Below are 19,005 nucleotides of genomic sequence, written 5' to 3' on the forward strand. Positions count from 1 at the left end.
CACAAAATTACCATAATATAACTGCAGGGGTTTGATAGGGTTATTGATCAATAACAATGACGACTGAGATTTCTGGCTTTCAAAACTCACTTCCTGGCATTTACTGTTTGGGAAAAAACCTCCCACCACTCACCAGCACAATTATTACAGTATTTTACATTGTGACATATTACGTCTTCACTAGATGATTTTGGGTCTCTAATTAGCTATCTTACTCGTCTCGACTGTGAAAATGTGGCTTTATTATTTGTCAATTACAGGCTACTGTAACCCGAGCCTGGGACCTGTCAATGTTGTTGCAAATTCCTTGGTTTCTGACAGAGGTTGATAAAAGTCACATTACATAAAGCATTACTTAATGAACAATCCTCAATGTTATTTTTCAGATTTGTTTTACTTCTTCAGGATATCAGTGTTTTACTTCAATCTCCCATTCATTTTTAATGGAAAATTACAGTTTTCCTGTTTCTTTTCTGTCCCTGTTTTTTGTTCCTCAACATCCCGAACAATGGACTCATGCCATGCTCTCTGGTCGGAGCCCCCTGCCAATCAATACACAAACAGAGCACATTCCCGAGGAGAACGGAGGGTCAGCCACAGTGCAGCTCCACTGCGACCACCGGCTCCTTCATGTGACTGGTAGGGAGAGTGTGAAGGACAAAAGAGCAAAGCCTCCTCAACTTGACACTCCATTCATACCTTTTTACACCTTTTATTGACACATTCAATCCGCAGGTGTTGACCTAACAAAGATCCACACTGAATCAAAACAGTGTCAATAAAAGGTGTATGAATGTATGTGTGAGGAGTGAAGAGGCTTTACTCTTTTCTACTAGACCCTGACATCTGACAGAAGTGGCAAGTAACTAAGTGCTCTAACTCAAGTATGGTACTTAATGTGGGTGATTTTCATTTTGAGGAACTCAATACTGTCCTACAACTAAAAGCAAAGCTGACCAAGAGCAATCGGGAAAACAATTACTTAACTAGAGTTGTCACAAAACTAGAATTTTGACTTTGACACCAATACCAAGTGTTTTGTCAGCTCTGTAAGTGAAATAGTTTAATATTTCACTCCTGGTACCAGTTTGTCAACCAGTTTAGGTAGACTGGGATTCAGTTTGCCCTGTATTGTATTGTATATATCTTTATAATTTATATATCTTTGTATATATAATTTTTCTTTATCTTTTCCAATTTATGTGTCATCTGCATCTTAACTCCCTCTAGATGTGATGTTCAAAAGGAATTTTAGCTTGCAAAACACATTTCATTCAAGTATCGAACGTTTATAAAAACCCAATATTGAATTCTATCTTCTAGGACGATACTGAAGTAGTATCTAAATGGATATCGTGACAATGCTATACTTTAACTTCCGGGCCTCCTGAGACTGAAGGCCTACCTGGTCGGAGAGCAGGCTGGCGCTCTTGTCCCGGTGCTGGGCGCCCAGAGCCCACTGGCTCAGCATGTCATCAGCGGTGATCTGAACCGACTGGGCCAGCCAGCTATCAAACAGAGAGTTGTCCAACGGGAAGGACTTTGACAAACCTGAGAGGAGGGGATAGGGATGTAAGGAGAGGGAGAGACAGAGAGAGAGAGAGAGAGAGAGAGAGAGAGAGAGAGAGAGAGAGAGAGAGACAGAGAGAGAGAGAGAGAGAGAGAGAGAGAGAGAAGGATGCAGAGGGGTGAGTAAGGGATAGAGAGAAGAGGGAGAGAGGGAGGAAGAGTGAGAGAAAAAGCAGAAAAGTCAAGTCTCCTTTACGTACATTTCAGAAATAAAAAAAGAACAGAGAATAATGCTGTTGCACTCATTCAGAGTTTGTGGAGTTACAGGGAATTATCTTTAAAATAAAGTAAAAAGTCAAAGACATAAACGGAGCAAGAACACCAAAGGCCTTTCAGACTTACAACACAAGATTTTTGTGCCAACACTTAAATCACAAGTTTCCGTTGAGTGCCGGGTTGGGTTCAATTCACTTTTAGTTCCCGCCATTCAAAACGTAAAGCAGGACTGCAATTCAAATAATAATGATGGGGCTTCTGTTCTAGATTATTTCTTTATAGACTGGCTAGAAAAAATTCAGTTTTTGAGTGCTGAAGAAACAAGAAGACAATCCACTCCTTGAATCGACTGAAAATGAATAGAAGCCAACCTTGGTTGAGACGGTCATGAGTACACAGAACAACAAAGCGCTTCTGTTATTTGGCCTACTTGTTCTATTTCATTTATTTATTTTTTCTCAGAGATGATTTGCGGAGCGAATCTCAGTTACACACAGTCAGACCTGGGAGCTGGGGAAGAGTGTTACCCTTGTTATAAAGCAGTAACATGTGAAAACCCACATGTGAATTCAAAGCACATGTGCTTTTTGGACACCTGCTGGTTTTCATATGTAAACATGTGATCTCATTTCCCATGTGAAAATGACATTTTCACCTGTAAATTGGCGATTTGCGTGTGAAATTAAGTTTTCAAAAAACATATAATGACAGGTGAAAAAAATTTTCACATGTGGAAAAAAAACTGTCACCTGATGTGAGAATACAACGGAGGAAAATTGTTCACATATGAAAACCAAAATGTGTCCAAAAAGTAAAAAACATGCAAGACACATGTGCTTTGAATTCACATGTGACTTTTAGCCAGGGTACTCTTGCCCAGAGGACTCGAACTGAAATCCCGCTTCTCTAACTTTTAGGCTACTACAACTTTTTTATTAAACACTGAAAAACAGTTCCATCACACAGCAACGACCTCCGAAAGAAGCAAAATAATAGAGCAAATATAAACAGTGTGGCTGGCTGCAGTATGAATGTTTTCCCATTAGGGAAACATTGACAGATCGCACCTGTGGCAGGTGGAAACCAGGACTGGACAATTATTTTCTCTTTCTCTCATCTAGTCACTTTCTGTAATGCTGAAGACAACACAGACAAAAAACATTATATTTAAGTTCTTGGCATTGAGCAGACACTCATATCCAAAGCAATTTGCACTGAAACTTTATATCTGACAGTAGACCGGTATGGATCCATACAAAGCTGCGTGTTTTTGCAGCACAGTCACCAACAGTACAAGTCAAAATGCTGCTTTGTGTATGTATTTTTTTACATCATTTACAAATTAATTGTGATACCTTTGTGTATTTGCTGTAAACAAATGAGACCAGGGTCGAGATGATTGATAGCCTCTATCTCACACCAGTGGTATAGTTAGTGCTAGTGTTTCTCAAAATTAATGCCGCATTTCCCACAAACCCCATTGGTTCCTGTCGCAAAGAAGATGCTGCTACTGGGTTCGTATGCGTTCTTGTGTCCTCCATAATGTGTGTGACCCCCCCAGTTTGCGCTAAAAGAACAGTGGACTTCCTTTTTATGTGCCGTAAAGCAATCTCACTTTGAGCCGTAAAGCAATCCAGCATATTTCCCACAAAATCCACAATGTACATGCAGAATGTAATTTGCAGTGTAGAGACCAGTAGGGGCTGCCAATCTTCTCGCTGATATTCTTCATCTTTGTTTATGTTAATTACACTAATATCTCATAATTAATGTGGTGAGGATTTATTGACGTCACATAGCACCTTTAAATATTGTACATTTTGGCCATATCCCCCAGTCTTAAGAGCTTAGGGTCTGTCAGAGAAAAAACAAGAACCTGGAGACAGTGACATTCACAGTATGTCGGGATAAGCACTAAATCCAAACATGACGTTCCTGTCGCTTCATCAATAATGAAGATATAAACCCATTTTACAGCAGAAATCCTGTTTCCTGTCTCCATCCCAACAATGCATTCTCCACACTCTGGTCTGTGCACAGGACTGTCATAGCCCAGGACTGTGTGTTGTGTGTGTGTGTGTGTGTGTGTGTGTGTGTGTGTGTGTATATGTGTATGTAAATGTGTGTATGCAGGAGGTTGCAGACAAAGCTCCCTATGTGTGTGTGTGTCTGTATAATTAGGAGATTTTCATGGCTCCTTTTCTATCATTGTGGGCTGTAAAAGTGCTGCCAAAGCACTGCGTGTCTGTCTGTGGCATTTTAGTCTTTCTCACTCTGACACGCACACACACATACACACAATGCAGACAGTGGTGCTGGAGAAGAGAGGGTGGCGGTGATGGGGGGTGAGGGAGTGGGGGGGGGGGATCCCATCAGCTTATGCATTGCTTCTCTTGTGTTCCCACAGAATAGGGTGCCCATAGTTTGGCTAGCCTATATTTTACTAGTTACATTCTTCCAAAGATGGAGGTGGAAGAGCTTACTCTGCATTGTTCTTCCATAGTTGTCAATTCAGCCATCCTCGACACCATGGGATCCCAACTTTTTCATGTCTAGGAACCCCAAAATACATACGCCTAGATTTGTGTTGACAGATGTGATTTCACACAAAGTTTTTACACTATAGGTGGGGAGAGAACAGTAAGGAGAACGTCACCTGTGATCAAAATAGTATATTGGCATACACTGATTATGCTACTGTCTAGTGAATGAAACTGTAGTGGAATTTAACTGTTTTTCATTTAGCTTGAATTAGACTTGAATCTCTCTAAAACAGTGGTCCTTAACCTTTTTGGCTTTTCCCTTTTCAGCTTGTTTCATTTGATTATTCGAGGAGGCTGAGAGGCTGAAAACTATTCAATACTTCACAAGAAAACAGCAAAATAAATAAATTGATTAAAAAAATAGACATGATAATAAATCGTATAGTAGAAATATGTTTTTTCCTACCCCATAAATCATCTCGCAACTCCCCCAAAATTATCTCACAACCCCCTGGGGGGTCCCGACCCCCAGGTTGAGAACCACTGCTCTACAAGACCACTGGGAGTCAGCTGTACCCACTCTGGGGAACCACTGGCCCTGAACCAACCACAAGGCCATAAAAATCTCATCAGAGATGCAGATAATGCTGACCAAGGACTTCCACACAAACACATTACAAAGTGCACACAAATGTTTCTGTCCTGGTTGGATTGAGTTCAAATCCGGTTTCTCTTTTCTCTGCTGTTCTCTCTTTTCCCCCATCCCCCCCTTGTATCTTCACTGCCTAGAATCATCTGCCAAGCAGGACGGCAGGAGGTGCTGTTAGGGTGGCTTTAACACCAGCTATCCTCCACACACACACACACACACACACACACACACACACCGAGCCAGTCGTTTCCATGACGCAGCATGTCTCTGCTGGAGTCGGGAGAGCAATGAGGGAGGGAATAGGTGACGAAGAGAAAAAAAAAAAACAGACAAATGGTGTGAGGAAGACAGGAGGGGGTGATAGAAGAGAGAGTAGCAGGAGTGAAGAGGTAAGAAGAAAACCTGTAATGTATACACAGTGCAGAATTTACACCATTGTAGTCATATATTTTCATACAGTGTGTAAAACATGCCTCTGTGTTGTCTGTTACTATGTCTACTATGTCATCTACATACACAATCCTGACATTATTCTAACTATACTTTACACTGAGATAAAATGTTCAAAATGGAACTTTATTTGCCATATTTAAACCATTCTGAACTATATTGAAGCCCAAAGGTTGTCGTATCTGTCGTTGTTGTTTCCACTAATTGGTTAACTTTACTGCCAAGTCATGCGGCAAAGCATAATGAGTGTGTTTTTACTCATTTTTTTCAGCATAATCATGTTGGAGGACCTAATTTCCCCGCGGGATCAATACAGTTTCAGCCGATGTACACTGGTTTATGTATATTACTGTACACATACATGTTAGATAGTGTAGTCGAACATAATAATATGCATCATATGTATTTCTATATCAATATCTGTGGATATCATTATGTATAGATGTTGGAGGACTGTTGAAATAGATAATTCTCTGTTTTTAGGTTACCTAAACTAAAATTTATAACCTTATATTGTTCTTTGCAGATGTGGCCTGGAAATGAGGGTTTAAGTTTAATTTAGCTGGTTTTGGTTTACTGCTTCTCCTGTGATTTGACTTCTCTACACCTGTGTGTGTGTGTGCTTATGTTGTTAAATCAAGTGTTTAATAGTGTCTCTTAAAACCCCATCAGGGCTGGGGATTTTAATGCAAGACACTGAGATAAATTCAAATCAACCAATCAATCAATCACTCTAAACAATTTTGATTTCCTGAGGAAGCCCACTGATCAGCAGGTGCTACATGTAACTCGGCTGGGGGAGCTGTGTCCTGTCTCCTTTATGCCTGACTCCTCCTCCCCGCCTCCCTGTTTGGCTACAGCTAACACAGCTCCTGCTAAACTAATGTGATGCTATACCAGGCCGATGCTAGGCTAATGCTAAGATGCTATGATACCGAAGGCCCTGGCACGGTAAAGGCTACATCTAAAGGCTTTCTCACAAGGCTACATTATGCAACAGTTTGGGAATGGCTAGCCTTAGTGCTAGTGCATGCTAATTTGCCTCACAGCTACACAAAGCCACAGGATGGCATCACACAACAGCTAATGTGGTAGCTCATGCTAAGCAACGGTACGCTAGCCAGCGCTGCTAAGGCAACACGGGGTAAGGAATGCACTAGCAGTAGGGCAGGGCCAAGACCAGGCCTGTGTGTGTGTGTGTGTGTGTGTGTGTGTGTGTTGCTAGGTCTAAAGCCCTCACTACAGTCTGATGATTGTTCTCGGGTGCCAACCGTCTCCCTGGAAACTCAGAACAGAAAGACAGAGATAGAAACGGGCAGAGATAAAAAAAAAAACAGAGCAAAGGTACTGCAACAGAGTGATGTAAAGACACATGTGAGTGACGAAGGGAAGACAAGAAATGCAGTAGTCAGGAAAAAAGAGAGAAAGAGAGAGAGAGAGCTAAATACCTGAAAGAAGGGGACTTTCAGACTTCAACACACTAATGCCAACCAGAATCAAAAATCCCAGCCCAAAGCATGAAGTAACAGAAATGAACCTATCAGAGTTGTTCTCTACAATAAAAAAGCCACTCTACTACACTTTAATTGCCCATTCCTGTAGTGTGCTGGACAGTGTAACGACCTCACACTGCCCTCGTGAACAATTTGGCAAAATTAAATCAAAGTTCTCTCGGCTTGTTAAACTCTTTCCCTGCCCTCCTGAGTGTATTTTCTGTGACCACCTGAATGAAAATGCATAGAGAAACTGAATGGGGCTCCAGAAATGACTTTTTTTTGCTGGCTTTGTGCTTCTGAATCGATTACAGTAGTCTTGTAAGGTTTGTACCTTAAGGCTGCTGAATGTGCGTAGTAGCAGTAGCCCCTATAGACCAGAATGCAATGCGGCAACAAGAGATGTTTCATATTGAGTAAGGGGGCTCTCGACTGCAAAAACTGTCTCTTGCTCTTAGTATGCTATCGCTATCGCTCTCTCCATCCAGACCTATAACCCACAGCTGAATGCGACAAGTTCAGGCTTGCTCTCTGGGAATTGACGAAAAAGTTATTCTGGGAAACGTAAGAAATGATTCACTAACTGAAGCAGGAGAGGAGGAGGGTTGAGGGAAAGTGGGTACAACAAAAAGGTAAATTCCAACACTCTCATATCTAAAAACACGATGACACTGTCTCTGCCTGTCTCTGTCTCTCTCTCTCTCTCTGTCTGTTCTCTCTCTCTCTGTCTCTCTCTCTGTCTGTCCTCTCTCTCTCTCTCTCTCTCTCTCTCTCTCTGTCCTCTCGGTCTCTCGGAGGAGTCAGGTTACAGTGCGGTTCAGCTTGATCCCAGACGATCGCCTGATCAGGTCCCAACATGTCACCTCTGATCCCAGGATTGACCCTGTTCTGTTGGGACAGGTCACCTTGGACAGCCTGGGGATTTACAGGCTGGTTGGCCTCAGGTTCCTCTAGGAGTTAGGACACAAGGGGGTAAAATAAGGACACTCAGGGTCTGTTCAACAGGACACATACCGGTCATTCAGTCTGAAAACAGGTGCATACCACGTACTTAAGGAGGCGCTTTACTCACAACGAAGCTGAACCTGCCCGAAATAGAAACACAGTCGAGCACGGTGGCGCATACAAATGTGTGAATACTAATAGTGGCTTTGTTTTATTCGCTTATTTACTCTCCTTGCCAGTCGGGGTGCATGAAGATTAAACAGGCACTAAACCAGGAGACGAGAGTAGAAGCTTTTCTGCAAGACAACACAAGCAAACACGAGATATTTTAGACCAATTGCAGATGGTCATGCAGTGAGGACCGGTGTGGGAAGAATTTGATCGTTTGGCCAGCAAGCCTGCGCAGACTGCGTAAACAAGTTCTGTGTAATCAATTTAGGTTGATCCACAGAACTGTGGTCATCAACAGGCTGATTCATGTCAGTCCGTCTGGCAGAGGAGAGACACTTCACTCCGCTACACCTGTGTGCTGTCAAATTTTGTCACAGCGTAAAGCACTTGATATTCTGCAAATCATACCTGTTCTTTATTGATCAGTATCTAATTATTAAGAGCAAGTAAAAGTTGTGTGACTGTGAAAACGTAACCAATAAACTGTTCTCGCATAATCCTATTCCCATATGTAAATGAAGTATGCAGTTCAAAATGTAAAACGATGTGAGAACTTTCTTTGTCGCGATTAGTTTGCATGGACTGCTGAAATACAGAGATGTATGGGGATATATAACTCAATCCATAGCTAAATAAGGATATAAATAGCTAAATCTATAGCTAAATGTTTGTAAGATAATACTCATTTTATAATAAATCACATTGTTGTCCTCCATGCTATGAAATCAGGGAGGGGTTTACTATTTATTGGGCTAATTACAGTTTTTCTAAATTTTAAACTCAAACATGACATCTCAGACTCTACTGGTCCGATTTTGATGAAACTTGGAGGCATGATGCATCTTGGCACTGTGTTCTACCGTTTACATGTTAAAAGCTAACGGTTCAGCTGCTAACGTTAATTAGCAAGCCAAGTAGCCTAATGTTAATGTTATTCTCCATAAAATAGATTAAGGCGGCTGAGTAACTAGGGAACCAGAGAGCTGAAATCACATTTAAATAAAGTGACAATTAAATCTACATGTCGCCGCCATAAATGTGCCATGGAACTGAACAGAATGTGTACTCGTTTAGCTTGTAGCGCTAAACAGATGATTGTGTTAAAGTCCCCATGAAATGAACTCCCATTACTTTTACTTCCTGGAAAACGGAGTATCTTTAATGGTGACCTCATGCTGCACTAGTAGGCGCAAATATAAATTGCAACCAATGAAACCACCACAGATTATTAAGCAATCCTGCCCCTCCCATCACATAAAACTGCCTTTCTGTCTTTGACTGCTATTCCATTAGTTTAGACTTTTGAATGAGGTATGTCCCGCCCCAACATCCTGGAAATACATCAAGTAAAGATGCCATTTCATGGGGTCTTCAAGCAGGGTTTGTGGCGCTTGCTGTTACTAAATGAATACAGAAAATCCATTTGACGTGGTGCTCAAAGTCTGTGAAAAGTGGAGATATTTTTACCTTCTATTGCTCTAAAATACACTAAGCTGCTACGGCTGTCGGGAACATTCAGCAACATTGTCCAGTGTTTCCATTGAGAATAATGAGACAAAAGAAGTCGGCGAAGAAGCGACAAGACGTTCCTGGTGGACACGACACCCATTACACCCTCATCTTTAGTTAAGGATGAAGCTCAGCCGATGCCTAAAAGGGCGACACAAGGAAAACTCCGCCCATAATCCCCCTTCAAATCACCACTGGCATATGGCCCTTGGAATCCCACTAATAAACAGTGGGGATAGGGGACAGTACATCTGAGTGGAGTTATGGTACATGTCTGTCTTCCTGATCCCAGCACACAGAGAGGAAGACAAAGCCCTGGGAGTCAGTACCAGGCCCGACAGAGAACAGATGGCCTGACACACAACACACACACACACACACACACACACACACTGACACAGGCGCACACAAACACACAGAGTCAGCGAGACACGAACACACACGACATGCAGAGACAAACACACGCATAACACACGGAGACAGGCGCAATATATACACACCAAGACAGGAAAACACTGGGAAGGGCAAGCATGCGCGCACACACAAAGCACACACACACACACACACACACACACACACACGTGCACGCACATACAAATGATACGGCTGCACACAACACAAGCACACCACATAAACAGAAGGGCTTGTTTGTCATGGAAACACTATGTGAGTGATGATTTCCCAGCATCCACTGAACATCAAGTTACAGTCCTTATCCCTCAGCAGTCAGGTGGAAAGACAGAGGAAAGACAGATAATGAAGGAAGGATAAAGACAGAGATGGAAGGTTATAAGAGAGAGAGAGAGAAGAAGACAAAGACACAAAGAGAAAAATAGAGAAAAAGAGGGAGGGGGAGGCAGAAAAAGAGATAAAGAGAGAGAGAGAGGGAGATAATATCAAAACAGGAAGCAGTCAGGCAGAGCCAAACAACTCTCCTGTCCTCTGTTATCGTCGCTCTGTTTATTGATCATATTCACATCGACAGGAAAACACTGTTGGCCCTGTGACGCTTCGCTCTGGTTAAATAAGGAAATGAGAGACAGGCCTGCCTCGCTGCTGATAGGCGTGTGTGTGGGCGAAAGCTCAAAACATCACTGTCAGATTACATCTTAACTGTACCGTCCTAAGATACAAATGGACATATGATGCTGGACATATTGGAGTCTATATACTGTATAGTCAGGTTTGATCGAGATAGAGTTTTGATGGCTGATATCAATACTTAATATCCTCAAATTTCAAATTCAGTGTTTTCCCCAGATTCTTTTTTTGCCAGGGTGCAAAAAACTCTGAAACCTGATTTAGACCATCATGAGACACTGAAACTCTCCATTGAAACCCATTTAGACCATCACGGGACACTAAAACACTCCGTTCAAACCCATATAGACCATCATGGGACACTAAAACTCCATTGAAACCCATATATACCACCATGGGACACTAAAACTCAATTGAAATCCATTTAGACCATCATGGGACACTAAAACTCTCAATTGAAACCCATTTAGACCATCATGTGACACTAAAACTCTCAATTGAAACCCATTTAGACCATCATGTGACACTAAAACTCTCTACTCAAATCCATTTAGATCATCATGTGACACTAAAACTCCATTCAAACCCGTTTAGATCATTATGTGACACTAAAACTCTCCACTGAAACCCATACTGATGAAATTCTTTTAAGCAGGGTGAGGCAGGATCCATTCCAGGTTTTCCAGACCGACACTCCTGAAACTGGTGAGTAGAATCAGCTAATCAGCTTGTACAGCAGATTTGAAATGGGAAACCAAGCCAATTTTGTCTGAACTCTAGGCTACTGCCGACCCACAATGCCAAAAGTCTTAACTCCTAAAACCTGGAGCTACTTTAGAAAAAAACTGTAAAACGATGGTGGGTATTATGGTATATGGGTGGATTTTATGATCCAGAAATGTTAGGGATACTGTAAAATTAAGCTCAGCTGCATGTAAAACCTACCAAGACGCTATAATCCAACAAAGAAAGCCTCCATTATATCAACAGAGCAGCTCCAGGTGGTTTTGTCTCTTGATGAAAACGTCTCGAACTTGATGAGTTCATAGTTCATAACTTTTGGCTAAATTGTCTTAGATCACTGGAAGTAACACAGGCTTTTCTTCTGCATGTGCCACACGTGTGCTGTTGTCAGTGTGCCAAGATGTCCTATTTATGTATTTTTAATGCTTTTCATGTGTTTTATGTGTTGTGTGCAGATGTGTCCGCTCTGTATCCCACAATTACCCATCTTGGGTGGATAAATAAAGCTGTAGCCTATTCTTTTCTATTGGCATTTAAGGGCAGAGCAGCATAATGAGAATTTCCCTATGGGCATCAATACAATATCATCTTATTATTAAATGCAATCCAATGTGTAGGTGAACTGTATTTACCGATGTGCATGAAAGCTCAGAACAAAGGGGGATAAATGATATTAGTGAGCATAATCAGCCATCATAACTCAGGTGCGTGCTTCTCATTTAGGCTCAAAGCTAATTAATCATGATTAGTACATCTCTGCATGGGCCAGAGCATTTTAGAGAGGTGCAGGAATATTCATAACTTATTAGATATAGATACATGTAAACAAAGATTATATAAGAATGTGAATCCACCCACGTGATGGCCTACATATAGCGGTTAAGTCACAGCGGAGGTGCTGGTTTCTCTGGAAGCCTGGAGGACTTTGTTTTTCATTTCATGCACCCACACAAACATACGTACATCGCATCTTACTACTATTTTTTTTCACCATAAAGAACTTTCTCACCCTAGTTTGTTGGTTGCTTGTTAATTATTGTTGTTTTGTATTATACGCCTACACACACATTAATTACATCTTAATATTATTAGTGAGGTCCACACATTTTCCCCTTGACTTTTTATGGTGTTAGTTGTTGTCAAGGATGGATAAAGTATAATTGTATAATTCATGCATTATATTATTCATTTAAAAGTTTAAAAATATTTAAAACAAACAATATTCATGTGTTTATAGTATCATTTTATATCATCAATATGATTGTTATTATGAATGCTAATTCATACACTGTGTTATGATCTGTAATACTATTAGTTCATTTCCAAAATGCTATGCATAGTTTTCCAAAATGCTATACATTATTTTGGGAAAAAATAAAAACCCCCAAAACAAACACAAATCACTAATTGTTCATCATTCAAACTTGCAAAATATAAAGCATCCAGTCTGTAAAATTGCTGATTTTGCCAGCCATGCAGTTAAGTTACCAACTATCCCCTGAGAAACCACCACAATTTGTTTCAACTTTGTGCTATCAATCACTTTGAAAGCGTAGGTGTCACTTTGTTCAAAAGGCGCATCTGTCATTTTGGAACAAACCTCATGTTCAAAATGAAAGAGATAACCTGAACCACGAGAGAAGAGGAAACACTATGTTTGATCCTGTCAGTGAGCTCTGGTTCTGTCAGTGAGCTCTGGTTCTGCCTTGGCCACCAACACCAGCTCTCCCCAAACTGCCACAGCCCTACTGTCCCATCAAGCAGCTGTATCCGGAAAAAACACTGGGATGTTTTCAGGACTTCAGGAAAAACTGGTTTTATGGGCCCTACAAACACATATGTCTGAGATGGACAGACAGATAGATATCCATTTCAAAATTCAAAACTCCCAAATTTGGTGAATAAAGAGGCTTTGGTATCCAGACATCTGATTTAATTACCACATCAATTAACACATCTCTGCCCACACTTATGTAAACTCTGACTATTTCCTGAGGAACTCAAAAAAACGTTTAGCCTTCTCCAAGCCAAACATGCCAAAGCTACTCAGTGGAAAATAAAAGAAACACCAATGGTTAGCCAACGGCAAAAAAACAACCTCTCTCACTTCTCGGCTGGAGAAAAGTGGATAAAGTGAAATTTGTTATCACAGAAAAGCCAGAGATCGTTTTTTTTTGTTTTTTTTTTTAAATCTGAGGACAGTTTATAAAATTTATGGAGAACAATTCATTGAAAACAACTTTGGGTACACGATGACCCGATGATGAAATTCACGTTTTTTCAAAGACCTAATAGACACCGAGTGTTTAGAACAAGACATGTAAAAGCTTCATAAACTGGCTATAGGTTGAATCCCTACTGTTTTTTTATCAACCAGTGATAGAGAAGCAAATCAGATATTTGCTTTGATGAAAATGTCACAGATTATTACTTAAACAATATTTGAAGAGTTCATCTACAAAAACAGATAAACACCATCCCTGACTGTTGTGTGTAATGCTTCACATAACTTATTTAATACAAAATCTGTTTTATCGCAAAAGCCGTTATCGCCTACTGACAATGCATTACTAGCTTGATTTATAGAAATTAACAAATGGAGTTGTTAGTTATGTTTTTGCAAACAAGCTCTTCATTTAATAAGATATTATCCTTGAGATGTATCTGCTGTGTCGTAATCTATTTAGACAGAGGACAGTATGTTTTTTTACTTTTATGAGATTGTGTATATACTGAAATGTTATCAGTTTACACCTTAATAGGCAGGCAGCAGGGCGGTCTACTGTTAGTAACTTCAAAGTAACAGATGTGATCACCACAACAGCCAGTGTGTGTCCATCAACAGTCTGTCAAAGCGTCCTTCAGTAATAAACAAACACCTGTGTATGATCCGTGGGCTAGATTTCCACTTCATATCCACGTTTAGCGCTTCAGTACAGAGTGATGTGTGTGCTGTGTGCATGGAGCCCGAGCGTGCTGGCTCACGCTGAGCGTCACATGTAGCTGTAATGATCGGCAGTGAGGAATGAATCCCCTTCTAACAGGATAGATAACCATTACCATCCATCCTCATCTCACCGGTGACGAGTATCGACAGTGACAGCTCTCTCTCTCCCTTATTCTATCTCTGTCTCTCGCCCATTCTCTCACCAATGACAGATATTAATAATGACGGAGCTGCTCACCCTCTCTCTTTTGAGCTTTCCCTCACTTTCCACGTCTGTCTCTCTCTCTCTCTCTCCCTCGCTCTCTATCGTTCTCCCTTACTCTCACTTTTTCTCTCTGTTGTCACCCATGAAAAAATTGGGGATAAGGATTATGGATCGCACTCCTTCCACTCCTTCGTTAGTTCGCTCGTCTGTCCATCATGGGATATCTCAGACACCGCTGATCAGATTTTCATGAAACTCAGGGGAATGATGCATCTCACCACTTTGTTGCGTTTTTTTCAAAATTACACTGATTGGCCAAAGGAGGAGGACGCCACATTGTTTCATTTGTTGTCCATGCTTCACACACAATATCTCACACACCACTGATTGGATTTAGATGAAACTTGGGGAAATTACGCATCTCAGACCCAGCTTTTCGGCATTTTCAAAATTACACTGATTGTTTTTCCAAGTGTCAAGCCTGATGTTTCAGATACCGCTGATTGGGTTTTTACAAAACTTGGGGGAATGATGCATCTCACCACTTTGTTGCAACATTTTAAAAATTACACAGATTGGGCCCAAGGCGGGTGCTAAACAATGTTTGTTTGTTAGTCCATGCGTCATGCTCAATATATCTCAGACACCGCTCAATGGATTTTGACGAAACTTGGGGGGGAATGATGCATCTGGCATCGTCCCCCAACTGGAGGGATGATCAATGGGTTTGATTCCCAGTGTGAACATAATTGTTGGAGTATCTTTGACCAAGATAACTGACTAATCTTTGACTAAGATTAAGCAACCTGGCTCACCCTGCTGTCTGACCAGTGGGTGAAAACAGAATTACAATTACAGGCCAAAACAAGGTGCCATATTTGTTACTGATAAGCCATGAGGGGGACCGGGGTCTCTCTTTGTCCCTCTCTCTCTCTGCCCCCTAATCTCTCTGTATCTCTCTCTCTCTCTGTTTATTTCTCTCTCCCTCTCTCTCTCTCTCTCATCTATCTCTCTCTCTCTCTCTGTGAGTGTTGCTCCAGTGCAAACAGATTGATGCATCAGATCGGGCCTGCTGGGCCGGGCTGCAGTCAGCTCCTATTAGAGACGTTACGGCTGCACCTGACACTTGGTCTACACTGATCAATTCACAGAGAACACATGACAACAGTGATGATGGAGGCAGGAATTTTCTGGTAAAAAAAGAAAATGGAAATGTACACCGGTATTGGAGAGGTGCTGACCACAGCAGACTATTATTATAATAGACGATACTATTCCATCGTTTCTGGAAAAAGGTTGCGGCTCGCTCACAGCCTCGATGCATCAATAATTTATTTATGCCAAAGTTTCAACATATAAAGATTTCATCAGAGCAAAATGCAATAACAATATTTAAGATTCCTAACTTCTATATTGTCCCAGGATATTTTTATTGCTTTTTGCCCTGATGAAGACTTTATATATATATATATTGATATGCTGGATTAAATAAATTATTGATACATCGAGGCTGTGAATGTGCTGCAACCTTTTGTCAGCAGGAACTTTCTAACACACACACACACACACACAGACAGACACACAGACACACAGACACACACACACACAGGCATATGTTTGGCCAATGAAGTGTGTTTAATCTGTTTGGAAACACTGCAAAACACTGCAAGGTGCACACCCACGCACACGCACACACACACACACACACACACACACACACACACACTCACACACACAGTAGACATACCTAGCTCTTTGAGCAGGGAGCCGTTCTCTGACTTCCACCTCTCCTTTTTCTTCTCAGGACTGCTCTTCCTTCTCTCCTTCCCCTTCTCCTTCACTCCGTTCTGCCTCCTCTTTTCTCCCTTCTGGGTTTTCTCTGCAGGGAGAGACAGAAGACAGGGTCAGGTGACGGATTTGGTTGATTTATTTTATCGAAGATTTATTTAGCCAGGAAGTGCCATTAAGCTTAGGAAATCTCTTCCTTTCAAGAGGGAGCGATGGGTGAGAAAGCAGCAGACACACAACGTACAACAACGTACATAAAGGGATAAAGGCAGGGATGGATAAAGGGGGGGATAATAAAATATACAATATAATGACAAAATGTGATAAAATATGGCAAACATTAGCCAACACTAATCAATACTTGAAAGCCGATTTATTTGCTTCAACTCAACTGATGGAAATGCAAAAAAATAAAATGTGAATCAGGTGCAAGACTGGTGCAATCTGGTGCAAAAATCTGTCTAAACTTTGCTTGATAGTTGGAAGTAAACATAGGAGAAGGCTCTGATGGACCTGAACTTGTGGTTCTACAGCAAATCTGGCCACATTAAACTCATAATTACATTGTATTGTATCATTTGAGAAGAATAAAACAAAAAAGAAAAAGAGTCATGTTAGTTATCTACTGCAGTAGGTGATGAATGACATGGTAATTAATTGCACTGTGACTTTAAAAGCCTTATGGGTAAACAGAAAGAAGATATTAACTACACACACAACTAATATAAGGCCCTTTATGCAGCTTGCATTGACATGCGTGTTTCTATCTAGATAGTATCCAAATAGGAGATATCTACATTTAATTTACACCTTGCATTATAAATGTCTCATCTATCAACATCAAATCGGACTTTTCTTTCCCTTGCAAAATGAAAATATGCATTGTCAGCAACAGCAAAATTGATAATCTCAGTGTAACCTCCAGGGTTTTAGGGAAGTAGTATTACTAAATTTTTACACTTTTTTGCTTTAAAAGCTTGTCTGACAACAGCTGGTCTTCTGTTAAATCAGCTGTCAGTCACACAGGAACATTACTGTTGCTCTTCTGCAAGTCTGAAAACCTTTTAATCACAAAGAGAGCAACACAACCAATTAGGTTTATTTCCAATTACATAGTTATTATATATTGACTGGGAATGTTTGTTCATCTTTTAACAAAGTGGCCAAATGTGTCTGAAGTGTCTCTGACCGCCTCCTGACGTGGTTTAGGCGATCGCATCACTATTCATCTTCAGTGCATCTTAGGTACATTTACACTTGGATCTTTATGCAGTGAATCGCTACCCAGATAAGGATCCAAATGCCCAAGATGCATGTTAATGCCAGTAGTAAAGCAGGTTTAATATTCCAGTGAAAGCACGAGGGTGAAGCTGTCAGATTGAAGCCCCATGTGGGCCCAGCGCTTCTGCTGCTTTGATGAATGATACCTGAGTTAACCCCAGAGATGAAACTAAGAAAAAAAACCTGGAGTTCTCTGTTCTCTGAGTGTGTGTGTATGTGTGTGTGTGTGTGAGCGTGTGCATGTGCATTTGTAACTTTTTAAGTAAAAATCAGAAATCCTAGTCCATTCACCTTTTGAACTGCAGTCACACCTCAACAGAAAAACAACAAAACCGCAACACTGCCAAACCTTTCAGCAAGCAGACCATGAACATACTGTACACACACACACACACACACACACACACACCAGGTTTTGTGCTAGTTTTCAGGTGTGTGATGCTGACACACACAGTGTGACATGTAACGGAGCCCTGCAGCGGGCCGCCACGCTGCGAGCCGTCCCATCACACCTGGAGACCGCTCCCCGCCTCCAGCTGGGACATACACATACACACACCAACACATCCACTAATGTACACATTGTGCAGATACATATGAAAATGCACAATTTGAGCCACACACTAATATACACAAACAAATAATGCACAGAAACGCACATACACACTGTGCATATACATTAAGCTAATGTTTTGCTTGAGTTTTACACTCGTGGATCTTCTTGTACTATTTGTTGTTTTGCCAAAGTTGTACATGTTGCCTCTTATATAGGTCAGTCAGAAAACAGTTGGTTTGTTGCGTGGAAAGCTGATTTTACTGGAGTCGACCAATCATCTTTTGGGGCAAGGGAGGGGGCGGGGCCTCTCGTACTACCAGCCAATCAGAGCAATGTCATTTTCTGACTGCTGGAAATGCGCCAAAAACAGCCTGTAGGTCTTTAGATGTGAGAGGGGCACTAGAGTATAAATGATTAAAAATACTTATTAATGTGATATTAATATCACAGTTGTGGCTGTCATTTGATTATAATCACCTGTTAATTGATTACGATCACCTGTTAATTGATTACAATCACCTGCTATCTTCCTACCAAGATGGCCGTGTGGTGATGTAACAGAATACTATGAATAAATTAAGAAGTAAGATAAAACTGTCATTCTCAAATACTATTCCCTCATTTGTTTCAGATCTCATTTTGTGAGAGATATTAATCAGTATTTGCTTTTTAGCATTCATTTAGACAACAGCATTGCGCATCACGATAACTCAATATTAGCATTTCATCACAATATGATGCTATTGAAAGACGTGATAATGATGGATTATTGCCCAACCCTACCTTTACCACATGAACACAAACACATCCCTTAACACATCCATGTCCATGACTCACACACACACACACACACACACACACACACACGCACAGCATGTAAGGAAGCACTGCAGACACATTCAGTCACACTTCACTGACTCTCACACATACAATGATAATCTCTCTCTCCCTCTCT

The 19,005-nt window shown here is 41.0% G+C and overlaps 1 protein-coding gene across 1 annotated transcript in view; it reads right to left on the bottom strand.

The window, feature by feature from the left end:
- The window catches only part of jade2 (jade family PHD finger 2), a gene marked incomplete at its 5' end in the record, with an annotated part of 136,150 nt that overhangs the window by 8,633 nt on the left and 108,512 nt on the right, over positions 1-19,005 (bottom strand). Inside the window, 2 exons of the mRNA XM_071543077.1 lie at positions 1,406-1,551; positions 16,173-16,304. Coding sequence (XP_071399178.1) covers positions 1,406-1,551; positions 16,173-16,304 — 278 coding nt within the window. The remainder of the gene's footprint in view (positions 1-1,405; positions 1,552-16,172; positions 16,305-19,005) is intronic.

Source organism: Centroberyx affinis, unplaced genomic scaffold (genome assembly GCF_046629955.1).
Source record: "Centroberyx affinis isolate AG114_WGS23_722 - 3 ecotype Tasmania unplaced genomic scaffold, CSIRO-AGI_Caff_v1 ptg004218l_1, whole genome shotgun sequence".
Classification (NCBI taxonomy): Eukaryota; Metazoa; Chordata; class Actinopteri; order Beryciformes; family Berycidae; genus Centroberyx; species Centroberyx affinis.